General features: G+C 43.9%; 1 protein-coding gene across 1 annotated transcript in view; it reads left to right on the forward strand.

Moving 5' to 3' along the window:
- The window catches only part of LOC142570841 (gonadotropin-releasing hormone receptor-like), a 30,493-nt gene extending 4,353 nt beyond the window's left edge, over nucleotides 1-26,140 (forward strand). Inside the window, exons 2-3 of the mRNA XM_075679154.1 lie at nucleotides 20,569-21,595; nucleotides 24,890-26,140. Coding sequence (XP_075535269.1) covers nucleotides 20,813-21,595; nucleotides 24,890-25,300 — 1,194 coding nt within the window. The 5' untranslated portion in view covers nucleotides 20,569-20,812 and the 3' untranslated portion in view covers nucleotides 25,301-26,140. The remainder of the gene's footprint in view (nucleotides 1-20,568; nucleotides 21,596-24,889) is intronic.
- The last annotated feature ends 203 nt before the right edge of the window (nucleotides 26,141-26,343 follow it).

The following is a 26,343-nucleotide window of genomic DNA, read 5'->3' on the forward strand; positions in this document are numbered from 1 at the left end:
GGTGTGCGCCTTCCTTTTCGCTTATTCTCCTAAACAGTTACGAACGAAAAGCGTTGGAGAATTGGACCTCTGGATTTTTCAGTATGTTTTCTGTGGTATCTTAATCAATTTGAGACGTTAAACAATGCGGTGTGGTAACTCCTCGTAACTTGTAACTCCTCGTCTTTATTATACGCCGCTTCAAATATGCTTTCAGTTAGGCGAAAGTCGTCAGTAGCGTCGGGAAATGATGTGCTATCGGATCAGAATAGTGGAAGCATAAGCATTAGGGCTGGTTCCTTTTTTGTCTCTCTTTGAGCTCATAGCAAAATGATGGACACGTGAGCGCTGGACAATACCGTACTCAGGAGCTTGCGTCGGTCAGTCCTTATGCTGAACAAATCACTAGAGGAAATGGACAGGGAATAAGAAACAGTTCTCACGAACAGAGCTTTGCGAGATTGCCAATACGCGGGCCATTTGCTAAGCCATGAAGCCGCACTCGGGAGAGAATAATTGTAAAGGGGACAGAAAATAAGGAAACGGAAAGGGCGGGGGAGGAAGCATGATAGAGCGTACGAGTGTGGTATAGGACCGGCCGAAACCGGCGGACAGGATGCATACGATAGCCCCATTGATTTATTGGCTTTTCTGGCAAGTTCCGGTGTTTCCCTGCCCGGTTTTGCTTTAGTTTTGTGCATAATGCCAGCGACCGATGAATGGAGGTGCCACTGTGCTTGCACGCAGGTGTGCAACTATCGAATACCTTTCCTCCACTGCAAGGAATGAAGGATGCGTTATCCATGTGACAAGACAACGGGAATGCGTGGAATGACCCAAACCTAGTGGTGATAGTCACCGGAAGTGGCCAGACAGTCACTGGAAACCGAACGCGTGATGCGGAGGTTGCGCATTAAGCTCCCGTTTGGGGCGGGCTAACTTTATTTGTTCAAAATTTATTTACTATGTTTTTTTTCTCACAAATATGAGCACAAACGCAAATGGGAGACTCTACTATAAAAGAAGTTCGAGATATGTTCAATTCCGTCATTATTATCTTGGCACTCCATATAGAATTTGGGAAAGGTTGCGTGTTAGTGGCTTGACCACCTGCGTTTTTGTCCAGCATTGCGCAAGAATACTTACGTAGTAAGATGGCACAACATCCGCGTTCTTTTATTTGAGGCCATGGTGGTGACGATTTGTAGTGGCATCCACCGTAAAATGGTGTGGCGAGGAATAGTGACCGATAGTCCGGTGCAACGGGGCCAAGCTACATTGCACCTGAACTGCCAGCTGTGTTTGGGATGTTTCGGAGAGGGTGGTTCAATTATGTTTGGAGTGGTGCTTGAGCATTACAGACGTTATCTTGGTGCTACGCCGGAATTCAACCGGGACCCATTCTGTATAGACAACGTGATAGTCATGGCCACTTGGGGACGCACGTCTAGCAACGGATGCCCTGTAAGTAAGGATCTGCTGTTCTATTTTAAGAGTTAAATGAGCTTGTACTAATGTCACTCATGAAGCCCTATTCGAAGCATTAGAGGAAGTAGGGCTTGGTGACAACACCTTACTTAGGGGAGTATCTATACCTGCACTATATTTCCTTACTGCATTTCCTTCTTTTATTTCATTTGTTTCATCTTTACTTACATTCCTTAGTCCTTGAAATTTACTTAAATGATTAGAATAGCCGGCTCTCCAGTGGCTTATTTTCCTACGGGAACACTACTTATTAAACAACAACAACGACGGAAGAATTCCTCTCCCTACGAGTATAATAGCCCACCCGGCTTTTGAATTGGGAATTGGTAAAGCTTTGTCTACACATAGTTGATTTTTTGTATTCTATGCTGTTGTCTATAAATTAAAATTACCAATTAGCTCTGAAACCTACGCGAAAACGGCAATGTGTTTAGCTAGAATGCTGGATAACCTATTCATAGATATCTTATAAGTTATTTAATTGCTCTTTTTGCTCTTGCTCAACGTGAAAGCCAGATGGCCATTCTCAGTATTGCTGTCGAAGAAACTGCGTTGTTCGGCGTCGGCTGCGAAACCCTATTTTATCAAGTTGGGTCTATATATAAGAGAAACTTAAATGATATCGAATCTTTAAACACATATTTATGGACGTAAAATGAGTGTATCGAATTTTTTTCAACTTCAAAATTCACTTAATAAGTACAACGTGTAAAACTTCGTAACTTATAATAAAGACCGTAACTTTATAAAGAAAATATAACAGTATCTTGAACTACATCGCGATCAGGTTTCTAGTAAATTTTATACAGTTTATTTATACAGTAAATTTTATACAGACTTTCAAACCCACATCAAGGTTGTTTTTGGCCGTCTGAGACGACACGAAGGTCTAGATAAATTTAGTATCAAATTTCTCGAAAGCGGTTGACAAGAATATGAGTAAGCCACTTCTTTACAGTTACAAACGCACCGTATTTCACACCCAGAAGAAATATATTGCGTAATCGCTTCCGAGTGAATTTCGAAAGAAAGAAAGTTCAAGGCGTTGTGCAATGTTTTGTACAAGGGGTCATAGAAGGATCACGCTATAAACCTAATAAAATGCCGAATGTGTCACCATAAGACCGTTGTTTCTGTTTTCATATTGGCCGAGATGCTTTTTGTCCTAGTTTGAACAGCTGACAACACGAGCCATTTCGAGAAAACATTCAAGTGGCGCTATTGTGTAGCTTTATTACGGTCGTTGCCGTAAAGACAGTGACGAAAGTGTGCTACTATAGGAACAAATTTGAAACTTTTGATTGGTCGTAGAGAAGCGTTCTCGTATCCACAAGCGCATCAACTTCGCATATCTCCGCACAGGGCAGTGAAAAAAAAAGCAACTATGCTCGTACAGCAGTAAAAAGTTTCGGCGCACATCGGCAGAATCGGAAGTACACGGCGGGACAGTCAGAAACGATGTCGTTCTAGTGTTTTTCTCGCGTCGTGTACAATTTTTACGCCCAAGAAATTTGCGCCTCATTCATGATATAACAAGAAAAGCTATGTTGATTATGGTCGCGAAACAGACCATCACAATTTGGCAAAAGCTCCCTTTCTTGCTCACTCTGGACAGTTCATATCCCCAACGTCGCCTCACTGCTGTCAAACAGGTCCGATGTGTAAAATGATGAAGGGAGGTTAGTGCACATCAATTCCGAAAACAATAATAGCATTCCAGGCCAGACGCGGGAACTACTCAGGTAGTCCCTCGATGGCACTAAAAGCACATCTCACTATAAGGATAACCTTCAGAAACTCCTCCAAAGTGAATCGGCAACAGCCGGCAGGCGCGCATTGGCAGAGACGCTCAAGGACAAGTACCTCGCTCAACGCCCGACGACCTACCGCAGCGACTACTAGGGGAGGGATAATCCTGAGCTAGACGAGGAGTCTGCGGAAATCAGGAAAGCCTTACATGCCCTCAACGGGAAGTCAGCGCCCGGTCCCGGCAAGGTAACCAACGAAATACCCAGGAACCTCGACGACGGCTCGATCACAAAGCTGGTAAGCTACATTAACGAGTGCTGGAGCGGGGCAGTATCCCCGCACAATGGAAGACATCCAAGGTAATTCTTATCCCTAAGGTAGGCAAACAAACAAGCCTCAACAACCTACGACCGATATCACTATAACTATCACTATCATCCGTCGGCAAGGTGATTTAACATGCGTTACTCAACCGCATTAATAATCACCTTGAAAACACAGGAGCCTATCCACACAGCATGATCTGGTGTCATCCGTCAACGTAAGACGCCATGCTTCAGATCAAGAATCAAGTCTTAGACGAGAGAACCAGAAACACCAAAGCCATCCTCGGCCTGGACCTGGAAAAGGCTTTGACAATGTCAAGCACGCACCTATCTTCGCCCATACAAAGCCTAAACCTAGGCGAGAGGTCCTATAATTATGTAAGGGACTTGATGACCAACCGGCAATGCTGCCTTATTGGCAGGCGACGTCGAAACAGAACAGCGGACACTGGGCAAGGATATCTAATCTCCCCAATGCTCTTCGATGTCGTCATGCTGAGCCTTCCACAGAAACTCCAAGAAGTTGACGATATCCAGAATTCATCTATGCGTACGATATCGTCATATGGAAAACGAAAAGCAGCGACCGCCACATAGAAACAAGACTACAAGAAGCTCCTATATTGTCCTACCCTGAAACGCCATCCGCCGAAGAGATATAACCGCGCGAGAAGATACGAAGAAATTGAACTACGTACGCAAGACGGAGGCATCATTCCTTAAGTCAGCAGGTTTAAAGTGCTCGGAATGATTATAGAGACGAATGGTGTCGACTGGGAAACCGTCGGGCAATTACCATCCAAGGTGTCCATCGCCTCGCGCTTAATAAGGAGAATCACGAACAAAAGAAGTGGGATGACGGAGGAAAGCATTATCCGCCTCATAAACTCTTTTGTGGTCAACCACATTGCATATGTGCAAGTTTCCATAACAGGACCAGAACCGAACGAAGTAAGATTAACGTCCTTACACGAAAAGTCTACAAGGCAGCACTCGGCTTTTCCAACTCCGCGAGTACGGACCTACTCTTGCAGCTGGGTGTGCACAATACCCTGGAGGACATTGTGGAAGCCCAGAGAATATCTCACCGGGAGCGCCTCACTATCACCGCAGCTGGGCGAACTATCCTCGCCAGACAAGGGATCACTTACCACACCCAGCACGACCCGAAAGTTCAGCTCTCGCGTCAGGTCCGGGACAGTATCCGGGTCCAGAATATGCCAAGAAGTGTCCACCCATCATACAACCAAGGTCGAAGGAAAGTCAGAGCAACGGCCCTGATGCGCTTTTATGCAAGTCGGACAAAGTGTGGTTCGTCGTCGCCGTTACAAACCCAAATCGACAGGCTTTTTCCGCGCTATTCATAGACACTAACTCTCAAATCAAAAACGCCTGCACCATTAACTCCGAACATCCGGAGGTTGCAGAGGAAGTGGCAATTGCCCTAGCCCTAGCCGGCGAGAACGCTCAAATGGTCCTCAGTGATCCTTAATTTCGCCAAAGGCAGGATATCTGCTATAGCGTACAACATTATCAAGGATTCAGACAGGCCCAAAGACCACAGCACTCTTGTGTGGTTTCCCACACACATTACCTGAGAAGGAGAAACATCCTCCAATTTCAATGAGCTAGCGCAGAATCTCGCGCCCGAAATTACCGACCTCCCGTATTTGGGCAACAGCGGCGGAGGACGGGCTGAGCGAGACCGTCCGACTAGACACAATGATATCACCACAGCGTGCTCTAACTCCTGAAGAACGCTTCCACCACCACATGCCACGCTTCGCAGGGCACAGGCAGTCACTTGGCGCCAGCTACAGACGATTACTTACCCCATCCCAGTCCAGTTAAACAGCACCTTCTCAGACGTATACACTACAAATGTGTGCGAGATCTGCAAGTTGGCCCCGGCCGCGATAAATCACATGATATGGGAGATTATAGGCGATACGACAGTCACTACACCCGAGACTGTTCCGTCAAGGTTAACCGCCGCTCTGCGCATCTCCAGCCTTGACGATCAGCTTTCGGTCGTCCAGCAGGCCCGCAAGATGGCGCTGACCCAAAACCTCACCGTCCCCAGGGGGGAGATGCAGGCCCGATTGCGTTAAACCCTGCAGAACCAAATAAAAGTTGTTCACCACCACCATGCAGTAAATTTCTTTTGCTATGTTCTCCTATATCCTCCTGCTTTTCTTTCTTTCCTTTTTTCTTGTCGCCAACAACCTCTTCATTCGGCCACCTTTCGACGCTCGATCGTAAAACATTCGTAGGTCCATCGTAACGGCTTACAGCTTGATGCTCCCTTTTATACGAGCACGCGGTTCACTCCCGTGCACGCGCCTGCTGAGTGCGCCAAGTGAGCGCTGACACATACAGTTTGCGAGATGTACGCGTGATCGCACAGGTCGCACATTACGCACTCTGCTTGTTTTCGCTTCTGAATATGCGACATAAGGGCGCCTCAGTTACTTGACGTCAGCGCCTACAGTGCGAGCGCACAAATGAAGTTTGAAAATGCCGCAAAAAAGAATCAATCGGCATGAATGTTTCCCTCCGGACCGCTGTATACTTCGAGACCGCGATAGAAACAGCCCGCCGGACAATGAATCACTGAGAGCGTACAGCTCTTGACGGAGTTTACTCTTCACTGCGCTCCCTGAACTTGTCCTGCGCGAGTTGAAAAAAAAATACTAAGAAAACTGCCGTGGAGAACGGCGGCATGATAAAAAAAATATAACACCACATCAGCATTCGTTTCTCTAACTTCGTTTCCGAGTAGTTCCCTGAAAATGACGTAAAACTCGAGGTCCGTTTGGTACAAGGCATTTCTGAAGAATTTGGGCACGCGAGCTCGGCACCTAATATATATATATATATATATATATATATATATATATATATATATAAATATATATTTATTTATTTATTTATACCTTTATACCTTTTACCAATATCATCATCATCAGCCTGGTTACGCCCACTGCAGGAAAAAGGCCTCTCCCATACTTCTCCAACTACCCCGGTCATGTACTAATTGTGGTCATGCTGTCCCTGCAAACTTCCTAATCTCATCCGCCCACCTAACTTTCTGCCGCCCCCTGCTACGCTTCCCTTGGAATCCAGTCCGTAACCCTTAATGACCATCGGTTATCTTCCCTCCTCATTACGTGTCGTGCCCATGCCCCCCCCCCATTTCTTTTTCTTGATTTCAACTAAGATGTCATTAACTCGCGTTTGTTCCCTCCCCCAATCTGCTCTTTCCTTATCCCTTAACGTTACACCCATCATTCTTCTTTCCCTAGCTCGTTGCGTCGTCCTCAATTTAAGCAGAACCCTTTTCGTAAGCATCCAGGTTTCTGCCCATACGTGAGTACTGGTAAGACACATCTGTTATATACTTTTCTCTTGAGGGATAATGGCAACCTGCTGTTCGTGATCTGAGAATGCCTGCCAAACACACCCTAGCCCATTCTTATTCTTCTGATTATTTCAGTCTCATGATCCGGATCCGTGGTCACTACCTGCCCTAAGCGGATGTATTCCCTTACCACTTCCAATGCCTCGCTACCTATCGTAAACTGCTGTTCTCTTCCCAGTCTGTTAAACACTACTTTAGTTTTCTGGAAATTAATTTTTAGAGCCACCCTTCTGCTTTGCCTCTCCAGGTCAGTGAGCATGCATTGCAGTTGGTCCCCTGAGTGACTAAGCAAGGCAATATCATGAGCGAATCTTAAGTTACTAAGGTATTCTCCATTAACTCTTATCCCCAATTCTTCCCACTCCAGAACTCTGAACACCTCTTGTAAACACGCTGTGAATAGCATTGGAGAGATCGCATCTTCTTGCCTGACGCCTTTCTGTATTGGAATTTTGTTGCTTTCTTTATGGAGGACTACGGTGGCTGTGGAGCTGCTATAGATATCTTTCAGTATATATACATATGGCTCGTCTACACCCTGATTCCATAGTACCTCCATGACTGCTGAGGTTTCGACCGAATCAAACGCTTTCTCGTAATCAATGAAAGCTATATATAAGGGTTGGTTATATTCCGCACATTTTTCTATCACCTGATTGATAGTGTGAATACGGTCTATTGTTCAGTAGCCTTTACGGAATCCTGCCTGGTCTTTTGGTTGACGGAAGTCTAAGGTGTTCCTGATTCTATTTGAAATTACCTTAGTGAATACTTTGTAGGCAACGGACAGTAAGCTGATCGGTCTGTAATTTTTCAAGTCCTTGGCGTACCCTTTCTTATGGATTAGGATTAAGTTAGCGTTTTTCCAAGATTCCGGTACGCTCGAAGTCATGAGGCATTGCGTATACAGGGTGGCCAGTTTCTCTAGAACAATCTGCAGACCATCCTTCAACAAATCTGCTGCTACCTGATCGTCCCCAGCTGCCTTCCCCCTTCCCAAGGCTTTCTTTACTTCTTCCAGCGTTACCTGTGGGATGTTGAATTCCTCTGGACTATTCTCTCTTCCATTATCGTCGTGGGTGCTACTGGCACCGTATAAATCTCTATAGAACTCCTCAGCCACTTGAACTATATCATCCATATTAGTAATGATATTGCCGGATTTGTCTCTTAACGCATACATATGATTTTTGCCAATTCCTAGTTTCTTCTTCACTGCTTTTAGGCTTCCTCCGTTCCTGAGAGCATGTTCAATTCTATTCATATTGTGCTTCCTTATGTCAGCTGTCTTACGCTTGGTAAATAACTTGGGAAGTTCTGCCAGTTGTATTGTAGCTGTAGGGTTAGGGGCTTTCATACATTGGCGTTTCTTGATGAGATCTTTCGTCTCCTGCGATAGCTTACGGGTATCCTGTCTAACGGAGTTACCACCGACATCTATTGCACACTCCTTAATGATGCCCATAAGATTGTCATTCATTACTTCACCACTAAGGTCCTCTTCCTGAATTAAAGCTGAATGCCTGTTCTGTAGCTTGATCCGGAGTTCCTCTAGTTTGCCTCTTACCGCAAACTCATTGATTGGCGTCTTACGTACCAGTTTCTCCCGTTCCCTCCTCACTGCAGCGCACCTTGCCGAGCACATCCACATCTTGTATGACGCCAGGGTTTACGAATATACATATATATATATATATATATATATATATATATATATATATATATATATATATATATATATATATATAGAGAGAGAGAGAGAGAGAGAGAGAGAGAGAGAGAGAGAGAGAGATGGATAGATAGATAGATAGATAGATAGATAGATAGATAGATAGATAGATAGATAGATAGATAGATAGATAGATAGATAGATAGATAGATAGATAGATAGATAGATAGATAGATAGATAGATTATTCCGGGTCACGGAACTGGACCTTCAGCCAAGTGCCCCAACTTCTTCTTTTTTATTCTAGAGCCCTTACCGTCTACTTCCTTCTCTTCACCGCCGGTCTGCGTTCTAGGCCTGTGAACGAACATCTTCAGCATAGACCTCCATGCTTGCAGAGGCACCGCGCGTTCGCAGTCACTTCATCCATGTCTACAATAACAAGAATTATTTCTATCCCTTAAAGGTATAAAAACAAGGACAAGCCTTTTTGCCTTTTTCTGTTTTACATATGTGTGAGAAGATAAATACTTTTTTTGTGTATGTGTGTTACGTAGGTTCCCTTTAAAAGTGCCATTTTTATATTCCGCCAACAATACTTGTAATACGGCTGATAGTTCTGGCAGGAGGTGTTCTCGTTGCATAACAAAGGGTGATTAGCGATCCCGATTTGGCTAGCGGAAGCAGCTAGTATAGTTTTGCTATAGCATAACGGTTATAGTTATAGTTATGGTTGCAGCTATGCGATTTCGCGACGCCGCCAAATCGAATCAGGTGAAAGCAAAGAAGCAGTGCTGCTGTCTCAGTCTTGCGTGAACACTAAGAACTGCAGTCACTCGCGCATTAAGCATGCTCAATAGCGTCAACATAGACTGAACATAACTAGACAAATAAATAAATAAATAAATAAATAAATAAATAAATAAAATACTAATTAACCATCAAGATCTGGAGAGTTGACTTGAAATCTATAACCTCTGTCACCGCCACAACCCAAATGCTCTAGACACTTTGTTATCCGTTTAAGCAGGAGTCTGAGCACAGAGCTCGGTTCAAATTCAGTCCTTGGTATAGAACGTTTCTCACGAATAAAGTTCACATTACAATAGGTGCCCATCCCACGTCTGTTTATTTCTCTGTTTTCTCATACGCTCTTTTTCGTTAATGGCCGCGTTAATCGTTCGCTTGAACATCTTAACTGGACGTTTCACATGCACATTTTCAGTACGCTCGCGGATGCATTTAACCTCATTTAGGCTACCTTGATGGGTAACCGATGAAGCACAATGCAAATTACGCTGCGCATTTTACAGCGTAAGTGAGATTTCTCCAAACCAAGGCGCGCGTCCATTGCGTATTTTTTTTTTTTTTTTTTGCGTGGGGCCTGCAGCAGAAGCGATTCCTAAGAGGCCCACAATAGCGCAAGGGGAATCACCGAAAACACGGCTACGAAAGTGCAAAGGACGGCGCGTTATAAGGTCAGAGCCTCGTTTTTGGGCCCCGTTGTGATTCTGTTACAAAAAGAACGTAGCACAGGGTAGGGCAAAGACAAAAAATTTTAAAATTTCAAACTGCACCTCTGGGGACGCACCACGCAGCAGCACCGTCGGCGTGAGTGCCTAAAAGGAAATTCTGCCTGCGTCCGTCGACCATCACAATGGAGGAAGGCTTGGAACTCGGCGTGCCAATCTCCTCCGCGCGTTGGTTGGTTTGCGACGCTCGCAATGACAGGAATAACTCGCGCGCACGCGTGCGCGCGTACCAATATCCCCCTGACTACCGGGGCGTCGACAGATTTTTTTCTTTCTGCTGGAAAACTGTGGCGCTCTTTCGAAACGCCATGCTCTGACGTAGAGCGCGGACCGCATTTCTGCGTGGAGCGGCCGGAAACCACCGAGGAATGACGTGAAAGCGTAGAGAGTGGAAGATCGGCTTTGTTTTTATTTGTTCTTCTTTTCGTTTGCTTGCACAGAAAAGAGCACAGAGACAGAGAAGGACGCAGGGATATATAGTACACTATAATATTGTTTGTTCTGGTTTTACGGCAAATGTGCTGGTAATGTGTGACAGAACGCTTTTCGGTAAATAAAGAACGGTCATTTCCGTAGAGCGCACAGCGGTAAGAGACCGTAATACAAAATACTAGTGCTTTCGTATCCAGAAAACGGAAGACTCTTTATGCTGAATCTGTACTGTAACTGTTAAAGTAGAGGCGCTTCTTGTATTCAGAAAACGGAACGCACTGTATGCTCAACATGTACTATAACCGTTAAAGTACAGCTGTTTCCTGTATTCAGAAAACGAATGACTCTGTATGCTGAATATGTACTATATCCGTTAAAGTACAGGTGCTTTCCGTATTTCGTCCTACAGAGCATATTCATTGTTTGGATAATGTACTATCGGGCACGAAATTGCCCAGGACGCGCGAGTGTTGACCGAAATTTATTGTTGCGCAATCCGCTGGGATCAGCTGCGCTAACATTTGCGTTCGGAATGTGCATACGTGACCCACTGTTTCCAGCGCTCTTGAACGCAGAGATGCAATTTCATCGATGCTCGCACTTAAGGGTACTTTTGTCCACAACAGTACATATCCTTTAATGCAAATGTAACGAAGGCAGCTCATAGCTGAAGCAGCAGGTCATCATTGAGAAAATTGTCTTGCCAACATACTAACATAGATGAAAAGATAAAACACTTTGCACTTTGTGATATCAACGAATTGCATAGCATACCTATACAAAAAGGTGCAAAATGTGAGTCAAGTTCTTTAAATCACAGGAACAACTTTATTTTCTTCAATCACTCGTCTTGCACTTTTTCCTGGTGAAAGTTGTTCTTGACCCCAAACGCCTTGCAAGGATAAACTTGCTGCTTTTAGGAGAAACAAATGGTATTCGTGGTGGTGGTGGTAACAACTTTATTGAGATTCTGCTCAGTTATCTGGCAGGCTCGAGTCCTAGGATGGCCCCTCACGAGGAGCGACCCTTTCGGCCCAGGCAACGAGGGCTTTTTGTAGTTTTTCAACCGGCGTTCTGAGCAGCTCCTCCCATGTCTGTTGTGAGGGAGCTGGCAAGAGCGACCTGGGAGGGGATAAGCCCTCGCACCCCCAAAGAATTTGATTTTGGGTAGCCAATGTTTGATTTGTGCAGTTTTGATATATTGGGTTCCATTGCCCGTTGGTAATTATGGCCAGCCAATGCGGGCTGGGGAACGACTTAGTTTGGATTCGACGCAGGATTGGGACTTGCGCTCGCGTGAGGCTTGCGTTTGGAGGCGGGTAGATTCGCCTTTTTTGCTTGTATTAGTTTGTTATCTCGTGGTATGTCGTCGGTGCCTCATCCATGGGATCCGAGTCTGAGGACCACACCTCCCGGTTAATTATACCTCGGGCTACCCAGTGCGCCTCCTCATTCCTTTGATTCCCCGAATGGTCAGCTTGCTTGCTTGTACCAGCCATTTTGAAAGGCAATGTGTTCACATCCCTTTCCCTCTGTTTTTCTGCTTTGGAAACAGTTGACCATGTGTTAAATTGCCGTCGAGAAAGGGGACACAAAACACTGTGCACCATTGATCTCTAATATGTTTTGCGGGATGCCGCTTGCCGCGCCGGGCGCAGGTGAAACCAGTGGAAAGGCGGTGTCGTGCAGCGGCTTGTCCTTGAAGCAGGGCTTATGGTGCTCTAATTAGTGCGCGTAATCAGATAATACTATTGCCGTAAACACTTTTCTTGGTTGTTTTTCACGTTTAAGGAGATGTCTCTAAATGACTGGTAAGCACTCTTACGACAATCTGAAACCATATATGATATTGTTTCCTTATATGAAGTGTTTTCTCATTTACCAGTGTTTGCAGTGTGCGTCAATTATGTAGCAACGCTGTGGGCGAAGCAATGAAAAAATTCTGAACATCTTTTCGAAACACTGCTCTGGCCTGCTTGGGTAGTTACAAGAAAAGTTGACATTATTCAATTAGAGCCCTGTAAATTTTAGCATGTAGAGGCACCATTTGGTTAAAGAATAGCGGTGTAATGTCTATATATACAAGTATTATCCATGCATTTCTGCCATTGTCCTAAAGAAATAAATTTTCCCATCTATGTCTGCCGCATACAAGAGTAGAACTAAAGCACAAATTTTACATAGTCACGCTAAAAGGAACACCTCATTTGAACTTCACAGGAAATAGACCTCTGTTTATGCCAGCCTCCTACAATGCTGAACCTTTCTGCATGCTTTACAGAGAAATTATAGTAGTATTACTTAACTCTAAAGCTATTCAGGACTGCAGCATTGTAGAACACATCTACAAGTATCCCATTTTATCTGTAACAGCTTAATTGATTTGCTTGCACAAGGTACCAAGCACGAAGTAATATTACTTCAACTTGTTTAGCATTTTTGCCTGCTAGACCACAATCGAATGACATAAGTATATCAAAGTATTAACTCATAGAACCTAATTTGGCTTACATATTACCACCTTCGCATACTGCCACAGCTGCACTCTGTCATATGTGTTGCAGTAATGAAGGGTCGCTTGTCCACCAGCACTCCAATGCGACTAACAGTGATCACCTGCACTGCTAAGTAGATGGTCATGATTCAGGTAGCAAAATGCTGAGAGAGAAAAATTCACTCACCTTGAGGGCAACAATACTGAGACAACTTGAGAGAGATGGACCCATTGCAGGCAGCAGACCTCTTCTCAGCTCCAGAAGGACAGCAGCAACTAATCTTTCAGTGAAAGAAAATGATTAATTAGTAATGATAAGTTACCTTGTTTTTGCTGAGTATCAATACAATCTGATTTCTATGCATATCTACTGTCCGATTTAGTAATTAGTTAGTAATTCAGTTGTTCTAATTAGTAAAATTAGAACAACTGAATTATTCGTAATATACAGTCTATGAGGATTGCATCCGCGTCTCTTGTGTGTCCAAATTTTTTTTGTAACTGATACAACATTTACAGCTTGCTTACTGACAAGAATGTCCCGACTGCCCAGATCATAAGAACCCAACAAACACCGTGTGTCAGTGTTTGTTGGCTTCTTATGATATGGCTAATCAAAATCGGGCCCCTCGGTTAACCACACCCGCCGTGGTTGCTCAGTGGCTATGGTGTTGGGCTGCTGAGCACGAGGTCACGGGATCGAATCCCGGCCACGGCGGCCGCATTTCGGTGGGGACGAAATGCGAAAGCACCCGTGTACTTAGATTTAGGTGCACGTTAAAGAACCCCAGGTGGTCGAAATTTCCGGAGTCCTCCACTATACGGCGTGCCTCATAATCAGAAAGTGGTTTTGGCAACGTAAAATCCCATAATTTAATTTAATTTTTTAAATTTCGGTTAACCACCTTTCTTCTCGTTGACTGCCCAGAATTTATTCGAAGCAAAATATCTTGCTGCACCGCAAGCAGTTGCACCAAGGAAACACACAGTAGAGCAGTCAGGGCGAAAAACTTTTTTCTGGTCACTAGAATAAAAACGTGCATGCACGCAAGTAAGTAACGATCACACGTAGTCAGCCACTGCTATCATCTCCAACGTTTAGTTCCGTGTTCTAAAAGAAGACCTTGCTGTAGCGCATACAGTATGCTCACAGTCGGTAGAAGCGTCAATACAAGTGGCAACTGAATGCAGTTTCATTCCACGCTTTTAACGCAATTGAGCAAGAGGTTATAAGTGTCACACGGAAAATTCCGACCGGGATTGAGCCGATCGCGCTACTATTGAAATCGATCTGAAGATATATAAGTGACCCTTTTCCCTATTCATGGGTCATTTTTGCCCTAAGACGCCGCTTAGAGGCCTTTTGCAACAATATTTCTGTTCGCGACGCCGGCTTATCACACATCATTTTAACACCTACGTTCTGCAAAACAAATACAATTAAAATGGACTTACCTCATGAGCAAGTTACAAGCGCGCGTACACTGTTTAACATCCGTTGAGAGCAGGCTATCGCGTGTCCAAGCGCGTACGTGGTACCCGAACACAGGACAACTTCTTCGATGCGTGCAGTTTTGCAGAGGAAGTGAAACGCATTCAGCGCAAATATCCCCGCGCTATGACGACACACGACGGACACACAAGCGTACACCACACAACGACAAATCCGGACTACACATGTGCAGCTTTGTCTACCGCTCCTTAGATCGGAAGCGTAGCGCGCGCTGGCCCCCTGTTGCCGCGCTCTCTGAGCACGGAGAACAGAACAGAATCGGATTCGTTTTCGCATTTGTGCTCTAGTTCCCGAAACAGCAAAATAATTGCTTGACAAATAATCGAATTCTGAAAGAGGAGAACGCTTTCTCTCCCACAAGGTATTGCATATTATACAAAGAGATAAAGAATGCAAGGAGAAGAAAGGCGGGGAGGTCAACCAGACCGTTTGCTAATGGGGATAGCAAAACACAGTGTTGCAGTGCAGTGCAAAGCAGTGCACTGCGATGCCTCAATAAGCTTTAATATATTGCTACTTTGGGCTGGTTGATGCATGTAATAAACGAGTAAAGAATGAGTTATGTCATTACATTTCCCCATGGATAGAGCACATTGAACAAATGGCGTTGCATGCTGGGTGAAAAAGAAATAAAGCTTGAATCATCACGCCAACTTGGCACGGGGTGTTCTTTTTTTCCATTTTCTTTTTTTTTCTTTTTGACAGTACACACAGTACTAGCACGGTACTAGGTCCTTCGTCTTCAGTCACCTTCCCGTAGTTTGCACACACGTCAGTGCACGTTCGCGATCTTTATTCTGCCATACAAGAACATGCGGGCTCACTGGTATTGTTTCAAGATGAAGCGCCAGATGTTTCTATTACATCTTACTGCAAGAATCGACAAAACATGAACAGTGAAAATTATGCGTAATCGTTGTGGGCCAATGAACGGACAGTTATTGACAGATACGAGGTATTCTGGAATTATTATCGAAATGAGTTAAACCAAGTACATTACAGTTCAGCAAAGCCCTTTTCACTCTTCGGTTAATTGCTTCCCGCATTCGAAAATTTCATCTAGCCGTTGTACTTGGATCTATAGGCCGCCAGTTCCTTTCGAGTCCGTTTGTTGCTAAATGTAAACGCAGTCATGGTCATTATACCACTCCTTGCATTTCGGTAATGAGTTCTAGTGCGCACAATTTTTTGGCGTAGAGCACCAATGTCATTCCCAGTTCACCAGCATCTGAGTGCCGCAAGTTTGATTACATTGGCCCGTATTCCCACGGCTCTTCGTTCACTTAAACATATCTACTGTATTATTAACTACAAAGCGCTTAATTTGAGAAGATTGCAAACACACGCATATATTTGCGCATATGATCAGAGTTACAAGGCCCGTATGCTCAGCAAACTGCGACTGGAATAGAGGATACGTGTATACATTTATACGATCTGTTATTGCAGCTTTTAGTAGAAGGCTAGCTCTCACATTTTGTACGTATCTTCATAATGCGTACAGTTTGCGTGTCCAATAAAGTATTGTTAGATGAAACTTTGTGAGTACAAGCGCTCATTCAGACAGCGCGTGCAGTTCTCCTCTCAAAAATACGGATGTTCGCATGACAAAAATACGGAATTCGGTCTTTTTCGAGCAAAGCACTGTAGCCACTGTATTACTACAGTGAAATGTACGTAAAAAATTAAAACGGGGAGCATTTCTGTGTATTTACGGAAGCCTTTGCCGTATTTTTGAAATACGACATACTTTCCGTATTTTCACCCGCGATTCCTCGGTATAATGACGAAAATTTTTTACACTGTAGTGCTCGTTCCGTATCCTTTCTGTCTGTCTCTGTGAGTTTGCGAAAAAGACGGAGAGCTGAGGTCCCGAACTTGTCTTTATTATTATTATTATTCTTATTATTATTATTATTATTATTATTATTATTATTATTATTATTATTATTATTATTATTATTATTATTATTATTATTATTATTATTATTATTATTATTATTATACAGCGTTTGCTGTAGGGTGCCACTGTATACGCGTTCGTGTCCAAAAGCGCCGTTCATAGGCTCATGCTCGTCACCACTCCACGTACCCATCTTCCTCTGCTCTACCCCCTTCTTCTGAACACAGTAGCAGACTATAAGACCATTACCTCACTCGACCCTCTCTGCCTTTTCTCTACAAAATTATCCTCTCTCCTTCTTATGTTTGCGTTATCTTCGGTGTAGGCATTTAAAATCGCAGCTACAGAACCGTATCTTGTTGAAATTATTTCCCATCTGTTCACCGGTCCATTTAACAACAAAGTATTTTATAGTGAATTCCTAATGCGCTTTGTCATTCGATCAGGTATCGCCACGTCCCCGCTGCTATGGTGTGATTTGCCGCTCCTTTCGAAAGATAATCAATAAAAAAAAATAAGAAAGAAAAGTGGAATGGGTAGTTACAAGATGCGGTTCCTGCTCTTCCACACCCTCCATCCTGTATAGGAGGCGAACAAATGCTTTCGCTCTCTGTGAGGAAGCGCGGGAGGAACGTGTTGTCCCACATTCTCTTAGTGTCACGCGCCTCGCCCTATATGCGCATGGTGACTCCGCGAATCGGTATATATATATATAAGCCGAAGCCGAAGAGAGATGTCGTTAACGGGCTCATTTATCTCGTGGTCACGGGCATGTGTCTAGAATTACCATATCAGTGTCACGCGGGAGTGCACCGAGAAAGTTCCAGCCTTCTTGGTGTCTGCCATCATCCAGCTACAACATTGATTGACGACCGTTCACTGGGCCTGCTTCCGTAGAAGCGCGCTTGCTGGCTGCCTATTTCTAGACGAGGGAACCGAAGCCGTAGAAGCGTGGAGGAGAAGCATTCAGAATAACCTCGCGAACCGTGAAGGCTCGGGTGCTGCGGGAAAGCGTACGTGCAGCACTGCTGCACACGGTGCCGGGAACGACGATAGCTTTTTCAATAGCGAAATAGAACGCCAGCCTTCTAACTATGGATGTGGGACTCGCCGAAAATAGCCTCGCACTTCGGTTGCTGTAAGGCAGTGGAAACACACCCCGATCTGAACAGACCAGACACCGGTCAATGCGAAAGTGCGCCAGGGAATTGTTGCGGAAGCCAGTGTCACGCGTTTGTCTATAAGTGCTCTTGTTTCTAACCCAATGCTATTTTCTGTAGGTGTAAACACGCCTGGCTTTGGTGTGCAATACTGTTTACGTAAGCTCCGGTGCTGCGTTTTAAAACTCTCTTTTTCAGATAAAAAACGTGGTGCCGGGCAAATGAACACCACGGGGCACACGCGTTTTGACGCTGCAGCCGCAGATTGAGAGCGTTACCGATTGTATAAATCGCCTCCGGATCAATGTGAGAGAAAGATACAACCAACACATGTATTAATGCCGTAAAGATTAAACAGAGGTAGCTTTGGTTGGCTACCCTAGCTGCAAGAGTTGAAGGGGCAAGGTGATGAACATATGAAGGAGGTTTGCACGAAGAACGTGCAGGCGCGTAAGAAACTGGGCAGTTGTTGCGCAGTACAGTTCAAGTCATTGCGCAGAGGAACGAGATCCTGGTGGAACGCGCGCTACCAGGCAAACTCTGCTCAATAAGTTACACTGATTCCATGATAATGCTCGCTTTTACGTAGTTTACGAATTTGTTGTCTCTACTTAGGCTAAGCGACTACTTTACTTGTCCAATCTCAGGACTTCTGCTTCTCTTTAAGCCTATGTCCGGTGCTCTAGTACCACTTATATTCTTCACCGTAGACGCCATTGGGCGTGCATCTGGTGACACGATGTTGCTTTATTTTATTACGGTTGTCATGATGCACCCGATGAGTGAAAGTAGTTGTGTGTTTTTATTTTCCAACTTCTCAACTGACCCGACATCCAGCTAATGATAGCGTCACATTCGTGTATGAAATATTGTAAATAACACTACTTAGGCAGCACTGAATGAAATAAAGAGCATCAACGTATATCTAAACTTGTGCTAAATAAGTTTCATTATTTATTTATTTATTTATTTATTTATTTATTTATTTATTTATTTATTTATTTATTTATTTATTTTGCCGCAGAGGTCAATGAAAGCTTTCTATTTTACTTTCTTGAATGAGGAAACTTTGGGCATTCGATTCGGTATTCGAAAGTTGCTTTTCTCGAATATTTCGACTCGATTCTATTGAGAAATTCTCTCTTTGGACGCCCTTAATTCTAAGGCATGTACTTATTTTTATTAATTTTTTACTTCCCGGCAATGAGATGTCCCAAAGCTTCTTAGACAGTGCAGACCCTCTGGTGTACAGGTTGATGTGATCATATTTGGATTATATGGAATTCCCAAAGATCACCTGTGACAGGTAGCATAATGTTTGTCCTTGAGCTGGATTCGAAGAGGCGGACAATAAAAGCGCGGGAAATTGAAACACACATTCAACTAATTGAAAATGTTTACTAATTAACTTCATAAGTGATTGCCTTACGGCACATATTGCAATTTACAAATTATAGCCGGCGAACTTGCAAGACGTATCTACTTGAAATGAATTTCCAGATGGAGATCAGTTTCGAGATATTATTTCCCAAAGTGTGGAACGAAATATATGGGTGTACAAGTTACCGTTGTGCTTTGATGCACAAAAGAGTATTTTGTTAAAAAAGTAAGTAGAACACTGCATTCTTACGGCAAGTTTAATGGCACGTGTCCCCAAACTGGCGTCATTCTGGAAATTAATTCCAAGTAGATACGCCTTGCAAACTCACCGGCTACAACTATTGACAATTTTAATTAATTCAAAAGATCATTAGTGGATTTTCGTTAATTGGTTACCACGTGTTTCGATTTCTCCTGCAACTAATGTCCTCCTCTCTGGATAATCCAACTCAAGGGCTACAATTCTGTTATCTATGACAAGCTATTTACAAATTTCTATAAAACTCAAAGAGGATTAACCTACATATGGGGACTTCACTAAAGCTGGAGCGCTATTGAACGCGCACTTGAATGCTATTATGATACCGGCTGCGTAAGCATTTTTCTTGTTTTTAGGAACGTTCTAATGAAGTGTTACCTTCACTGCTAAATACATACGCGTGCACCAGATTTATTTATTTATTTATTTACCTATTTATTTATTTATTTATTTATTTATTTATTTATTTATTTATTTATTACTAAGGAAGAATGACAACTGGCCGGTGAAGGAGGGAGACGACGATAGATTGCCTTACGCATGGATGAAAGAAATTCCCTCCTGCATGGTCTTACGAGACGCGTGCTCGAGCTCGTCTGTAACTCTGATTGTCGCCTAAGATAGCTGCTGTGAGGCTGCGTTAAGCAGTGATAACAAAACCAACATCTTCTTTGTAATTCATTTGGCTAAGTCTTTAATATGGATTGGAAATGTTGGAAAAAAGCATAATAAGTCGCCTGTTTCTCAATGACTATAATTTGTTAAATGAGTGATGATGATTGGTAAAGTGATACCGGTAATTTAGCAGTTCGCAGCCAAACACGGGCTGTCACTTGCAAATAAAAAAATCATAGATAAATAAATGGCAAATAGAACCCATATATACCATTCCTTATAGTCTGCCGTATGGAGTAGAGAACCCTGTACTAGTGTCCACAGATATTTCACAGACGCTTCACGTGCCTGGAACTGAATGTTGAACTAAGCGTGAAGGGGGGGGGGGGGCATTATGTTCTGCCGGGGCAGGGGGCAGATGATTGTGTAGAATAGCAATCTGCAGATGGTTATTATGGCTGCGCTTGCAACGAGGCTACAAATATGCATCCAAGCTCGAAGCTCTGCCTTTAAGTCACGCTTTGTAAAGTTTGAAAAATGATTTGAGCAAGTTTGATTCTAATGTGATAGTTAGCGCAACTTCTCACCATTGTGTCGGACGAAAACTACCTAATTACAAATTTTTATTTACCTTCTCTTGGTATTGCAGGGTATGAAAGGCCAAGGAGGACACGAACTGCGATGCCTGGGCATTTCATATTTCTCACACAGAATAGGGATTTGCTGTCCTCGGGAAGAGAAGCGCAAGATCCCAGTGTCAGTGGTATTACCAAGCCAACTACTTAAAACATGATCAAGGGTCAACGAGCTGTCTTATGTGTGAGCAGGGCTTGGTAGACTGACCTCAATCATCGCGTTTGTTGATTGGTTTAAGGAATCACCCTTGCTCCGGGATGACTGAACCGGATTTCTTCAATGTGTCTTTGGAAACACTGCCAGATGAAAGCGACCCATACGGCAACGAGACCGGGTTTTTAAACATCACCGACGCCTTAGTGTCCGACGAACTCTTGGGCCCTCGCTACCACAAGCGAGTCCGCATCGGCATCATCGTAACCATGATCATAGTTTCGGTATTCGGCAACAGCGTCGTTTGCTGCAACCTCCTGGTGAGGCAGCGCCGTCGGAGGGTGTCCAAGGCGAGGGTGCTGTTCCTCAATTTGGCCATCGCTGACCTCCTGGTGGCCTGCATAACGATGACGTCACAAGTGGTGTGGGAAGTGATGGGCCGGATTTGGATCGCAGGCGACGCCTTCTGCCGCTTCTTCAAGTTCTTACAGACGTTTGCCCTGGTCTCGTCGACCTACATGCTCGTGGCCATTTCCGTGGACAGACACATCGCGATCGCCACTCCTCTTGCGCCAAGTCCAGATCCCTGGAGGCTGGCGGCTGTCACCTGGATCGCGGCGTGCATGCCTTCACTTCCAAACGTGTACGTGTTTCACAGTGTTGAAGTGGCTCCCGGAAAGTGCTTCTGCGCGTCCATTTTCTACGACCGGGGCACTCCACTGTACCATCGCCAGATCTACATGGGATTCGTCTTTTTCATGGTGTTTGTTGCCCCGCTCGTGCTTCTTATAGCGTTTCACACTGGCATACTGTGGGCTCTATGGAAGCACAACGCGACGAGTCGGAGGATGAGCTGCCAAACTCCTTCATCGCTTCCACGTGCGAAGGTTTGTATGAATGTTGTACTTTGGTTTATAGGGCTTATTACAAGGCGTTTCTTTGAGTTGATGATGCTTAGAATAAGGGTAAGCAAAGATGGAGGTGTTAACCCGAGGTATCTGTATAGCGCAAGAAAACAAGGACAAAAGAAGAAATGAAGACCAAGACAAGCGCTCGTCTTCGTCTTCGTTTTTTCTTGTGTCCTCGTTTTGTTGCGCTATAGAGATACTTTTCAATGATGACCGACGAGCAAGCCCATATCGCTACCCTCGTAGTTAACCCGAGGACAATTGTCAGCTTGCTGATCTATTCACTGGAGGAAGGAGGCAAAATTGCGGAAATATTGACATCGAACGATTTAAATCTTCAATAACATTCGTTAAACATGTTGTGATCAGACAACTGTATGTCTTGCATCGCATATTTATATTTCTGAATTGTTCTACAATTTATAGCTTCGTCAACAATGCTAGGGTAGGTATTGAATAAACCGATAATGTCATATTTAATAGTTTGCGCGCCATATTTTGTCCTTGGTTGCGTTGTTACTATTGAAGTGCGACGTAGACTGTATCCCGTGTCTACTCTGGTAATGATTTGAAAATTGTTCAAAGTTGCTCGATACCTTTTTAAATAGCTGTATGCGGATCTTTGTTTTGTAAGAGTCTCTAATATCTGGAATGTTGTAGCGCATCATTAATATAGAAAATCCTATGTATCGTTTTGAGGAGTTAAGCAACCGAACAGTCTCGCCATTGCAGTACTGACAATTTTTCAATATCTGTTTTATTACCATTTCCCGATACTAAGAGGCTGTATCTAGATGTGAGTGCACAAAAGTATTCAAGCTATTAAACTGGTAAGGTTTAGGAGTAAAGATCGACGGCGAATACCTCAACAACCTTCGGTTTGCCGACGACATTGTTCTATTCAGCAACAATGCAGACGAGTTACAATAAATGATTCAGGACCTTAACAGGGAGAGTGTAAGAGTGGGACTGAAGGCTAATATGCAGAATACAAACATAATGATAAATAACCTGGCGGGGAACAAGAGTTTAAGATCGCAAGGCAGCCTGTAGAGTCTGTGGAGGAGTACGTTTACCTAGGTGAACTAATCACAGGGAACGCGGACCATGAGAAGGAAATTCACAGAAGAATAAAAATGGGTTGGATCGTGTACGGCAGACACCGTGAGTTCCTGAATGGGAGCTTACCGTTATCATTGAAAAGGAAAGTATACAATTAGTGCATTTTCCCGGTGCTGCTATACGGCGCAGGACTTGCCGGCTGACAAAGAAGCTTGAGAACAAGTGAAGGACAGCGCAAAGAACGATGGAACGAAGAATGCTAGGCATAACTTTAAGAGACAGAAAGAGCGCAGTTTGGATCAGAGAGCAAACGGACATATACGATATTCTAATAGATATTAAGAGAAAAAAATGGCGCTGGGCAGGTCATGTAATGCGCAGACTAGATAACCGTTGGACCATTAGGGTAATAGAATGGGTACCAAGAGAAGGGAAGCGCAGTAGAGGAACGCAGAACACTAGATGGAGTGACGAAATTAGGAAATTTGCGGGTGCTATTTGGAATCGCTTGGCGCAGAACAGGGGCAATTGGAAATCGCAGGGAGACCTTCGTCCTGCAGTGGACATGAATAGGATGATGATGATGATGATGATGATGATGATGATGATGATGATGATGATGAGTGCACAAACGAAAGGCACAGTTGTGTGAGAAGCCTGACAGGCACAAGGCATCGGATTCGTTGTAGCAAGCCAAGAAATTGTGCAACCTTAGTGCATACCTTAATTATGTGTTCTGACCAGCTTGGGTTGTTATGACCCAAAACACGTACCCAACACCCAAAAATGAATGGCTTGAGACATGTTCAAGTTGCGATCCACAACAAAAAGTTTTACATCGCAATCCGTTTGCTTATTCTTTGAATATAAAAAAAATTAAACTTAGTTTCTTTGTGTGTTTAAGTCAAGTTTATTTAGATATCGTTACTTGCTAAGTTCTCGTAACCAATGAGTTGCGGTAACTTCTAGTTGTGAAGGTCTACTCAGGAAAAAGAAGACATTAGTGTCATCAGCGTACAGTATGATTTCATCGGTCAGCGGAACGTTTGTTATGTCCCCCCCCCCCCCATTTATGTAAATAATAAATAACAACGGCCCATATGAGCGATGGAGAAACTAGGGAAATGAGAACTTAACGTACACTCGGTAGGATGAGTGCAACAATAGTTGTATCTTGCCGCTGTATCTGAACCTTTCCACGCAGCATTATAGAAGCTGCACGGCCGTCTGGAAATAATTAGTTCGGGGCCAGCGCCCCGAAACTGTCTCATTAAATAATGATTGATATCTCATTACAATATACTGTGGACAGCCCTTATCATAATAAAATGAGGTAGTACTAAAGCACTACGTCTATCTCGACGTTATTAAAAACGAAGTAATGGCCACGGCAAAAAGATATTATTGAGCCGCAAACTACGCAAGTGATCGTCATCGTGCAATGACATATTAAATTAAGTATTTAAAATCAGTTCTGCTGAAGCAGGCAACGGGTAAGGACACTGATAGAGGTGGGAGTGAAATGAATAAATACGATACTTTGTAAGGTCCGAGTTGCACTCAAACAGCTTAGTCTCAATTGCTGGAGAGTGAAGCCTACTAGCTCTACTCGATTTTGGAAATGGAATCGGAGCCCCTGCCACGGTTCCGTATAAAACACTACATGACTGATCGGTATTTTGCATTACACCTGCTCTTCAAACTTAGGGCTCTGTGCATTCGCCCATTGTTCCTTGGGGCGACGCTTGGACCACAACCAATTAGTGAACTTGAAAGAATAGCTTTCACTGCAGCGAACGACTTTCTTGTAAGTGGCACATATGTTCAAGGTACCCGCAAGGATCTTGTGCAGCGACTGACTTTCAAAGTTACGTTTCGTCTGTTTTTGCTTTCCTTTTACATGTGTGAGTGTTTGCGCGTGCTGAAGTGTTATTGTATTATTATCTTTAGTTTATATATTTCGTATTATTATAACTGTGTTTCATACAAGTCGAATAGAGCAGCCGGAGGCATAGTGCTTACAACCTCTCCAGTTAAACCTCCTTTAACCTTACCAACCTAAAAACAAGTTTGCGTAAGCAGAGCGGAAAGCCTTCGCTTTCTTGCGTAAAGGTGCCTGATCAATCAGGTGCCTTCATTTACGCATCAATTCGCCAGTTGTTGGTTGACTGCTGGATGTCGTTGTGCTGCCCTTCTCTCTAACGAACTCAGGTGAAGACATTGAAGATGACGGCCGTGGTTTTCGGTGCTTTCCTGGTGACCAACGTGCCGTACATGGTCCAGGAGGCAATACTCGCCTTCGGCAACCCCGGCATACTGGACGCCAACGTGGTCGCGCTGTTCGGCGTCATATCTGCCTCCAACAGCGCCATCAATCCGTACATCTTCTTGTACTTTCAACGAGTTCGCAAGGGGACCCACGACGGTGGCTTATGGCGGACCTTGTCGCAAGTCGTGGTCGAGTCGCTCACGTGTCGCCTGCTCAATCGATCACAAACGGGTTCCCAGGTGTCGACTGACGTGGTCGACGCCTGCTCACCGACGCGTCGTTCTAAAGCGGCCTGCACGACGAATTTCGAAGAAGAGAGTCCACCCGCCAAAAAGGGTTGTGTGACGTGTTGACAGCACAGGTTAATTGTGCATGTGTGTGTGTGTGTGTGTGTGTGTGTGTGTGTATTCGTCTGTGCTCCCATGTGGCATGTTCGGAGGCTGTAGCCGCTTGTGTTGTATCGCAAACAGTTCATCTGTCTTTGTCTGACTTGTGTTTTTGTACGTCGCGCTCATATGAAGCACGCGAACCCTGAAAGCACTCCGTGAGGTTTGGCTGGTGTGCCGGGTGTCATCTCATACTAATGCGTGTTCACTGTAACGACCCATGAGACGGTGCTTATTTGAACCACAAAGCGCTACCTCTGACGAAGAACTGTCAACGCTGTCATCGTGGTACTCTATAGGAATTCTCTTGATTTGCTGGTGCTACCGCACATATAGTAATGAATTTTCCTGTCGTGTTGTCCGCGTGTTATGTCTTCACATGGTAACTTTTTCTATGGACTTCATATGCGCGAAGGGATGGACAACCGCACGCGTTCACACTGGGAGTACCTTCTTCCCTCCCTGTCCTTTCTTTATTTTCATCCCTTAAATCCCTTTCCCCGTGCAGGGTAGCAAACCGGACGTGCGTCTGGTTGACCTCCCTTGCCTCTCCTTTCTTTGTTTCCTCCTCATAAGGTGTTTCTTACATGTCTTTTTCTATATGCCTCCACAATAATTGTGAGTTACAAGCGAATTGAGCATGCTGTCAATGTAGTTAAACAGGATGTGGAATATTTGTAGCTACAGATCTACAGTGCAGTCCTATTACCACAATATCACGTATGCGACTAAGAGCGACATTTCTACTTGCACATTAAAAGCTAAAATGCTAGTATTGCGAAGCCAGAAGAATATGCATTATCCACAATAAAGGGTATATATATATATATATATATATATATATATATATATATATATATATATATATATATATATATATATATATATATATATATATATATATATATATATATATATATAAATATATACGGGATGTGAAGGGAAGGGAACTTAACCAGATAAGATTCTAGTTTGCTACCCTGCTACCCTGCTCTGGGGGGAAGGGCAAG

The sequence above is a fragment of the Dermacentor variabilis genome, chromosome 2 (genome assembly GCF_050947875.1).
Source record: "Dermacentor variabilis isolate Ectoservices chromosome 2, ASM5094787v1, whole genome shotgun sequence".
In the NCBI taxonomy this organism is placed as follows: Eukaryota; Metazoa; Arthropoda; class Arachnida; order Ixodida; family Ixodidae; genus Dermacentor; species Dermacentor variabilis.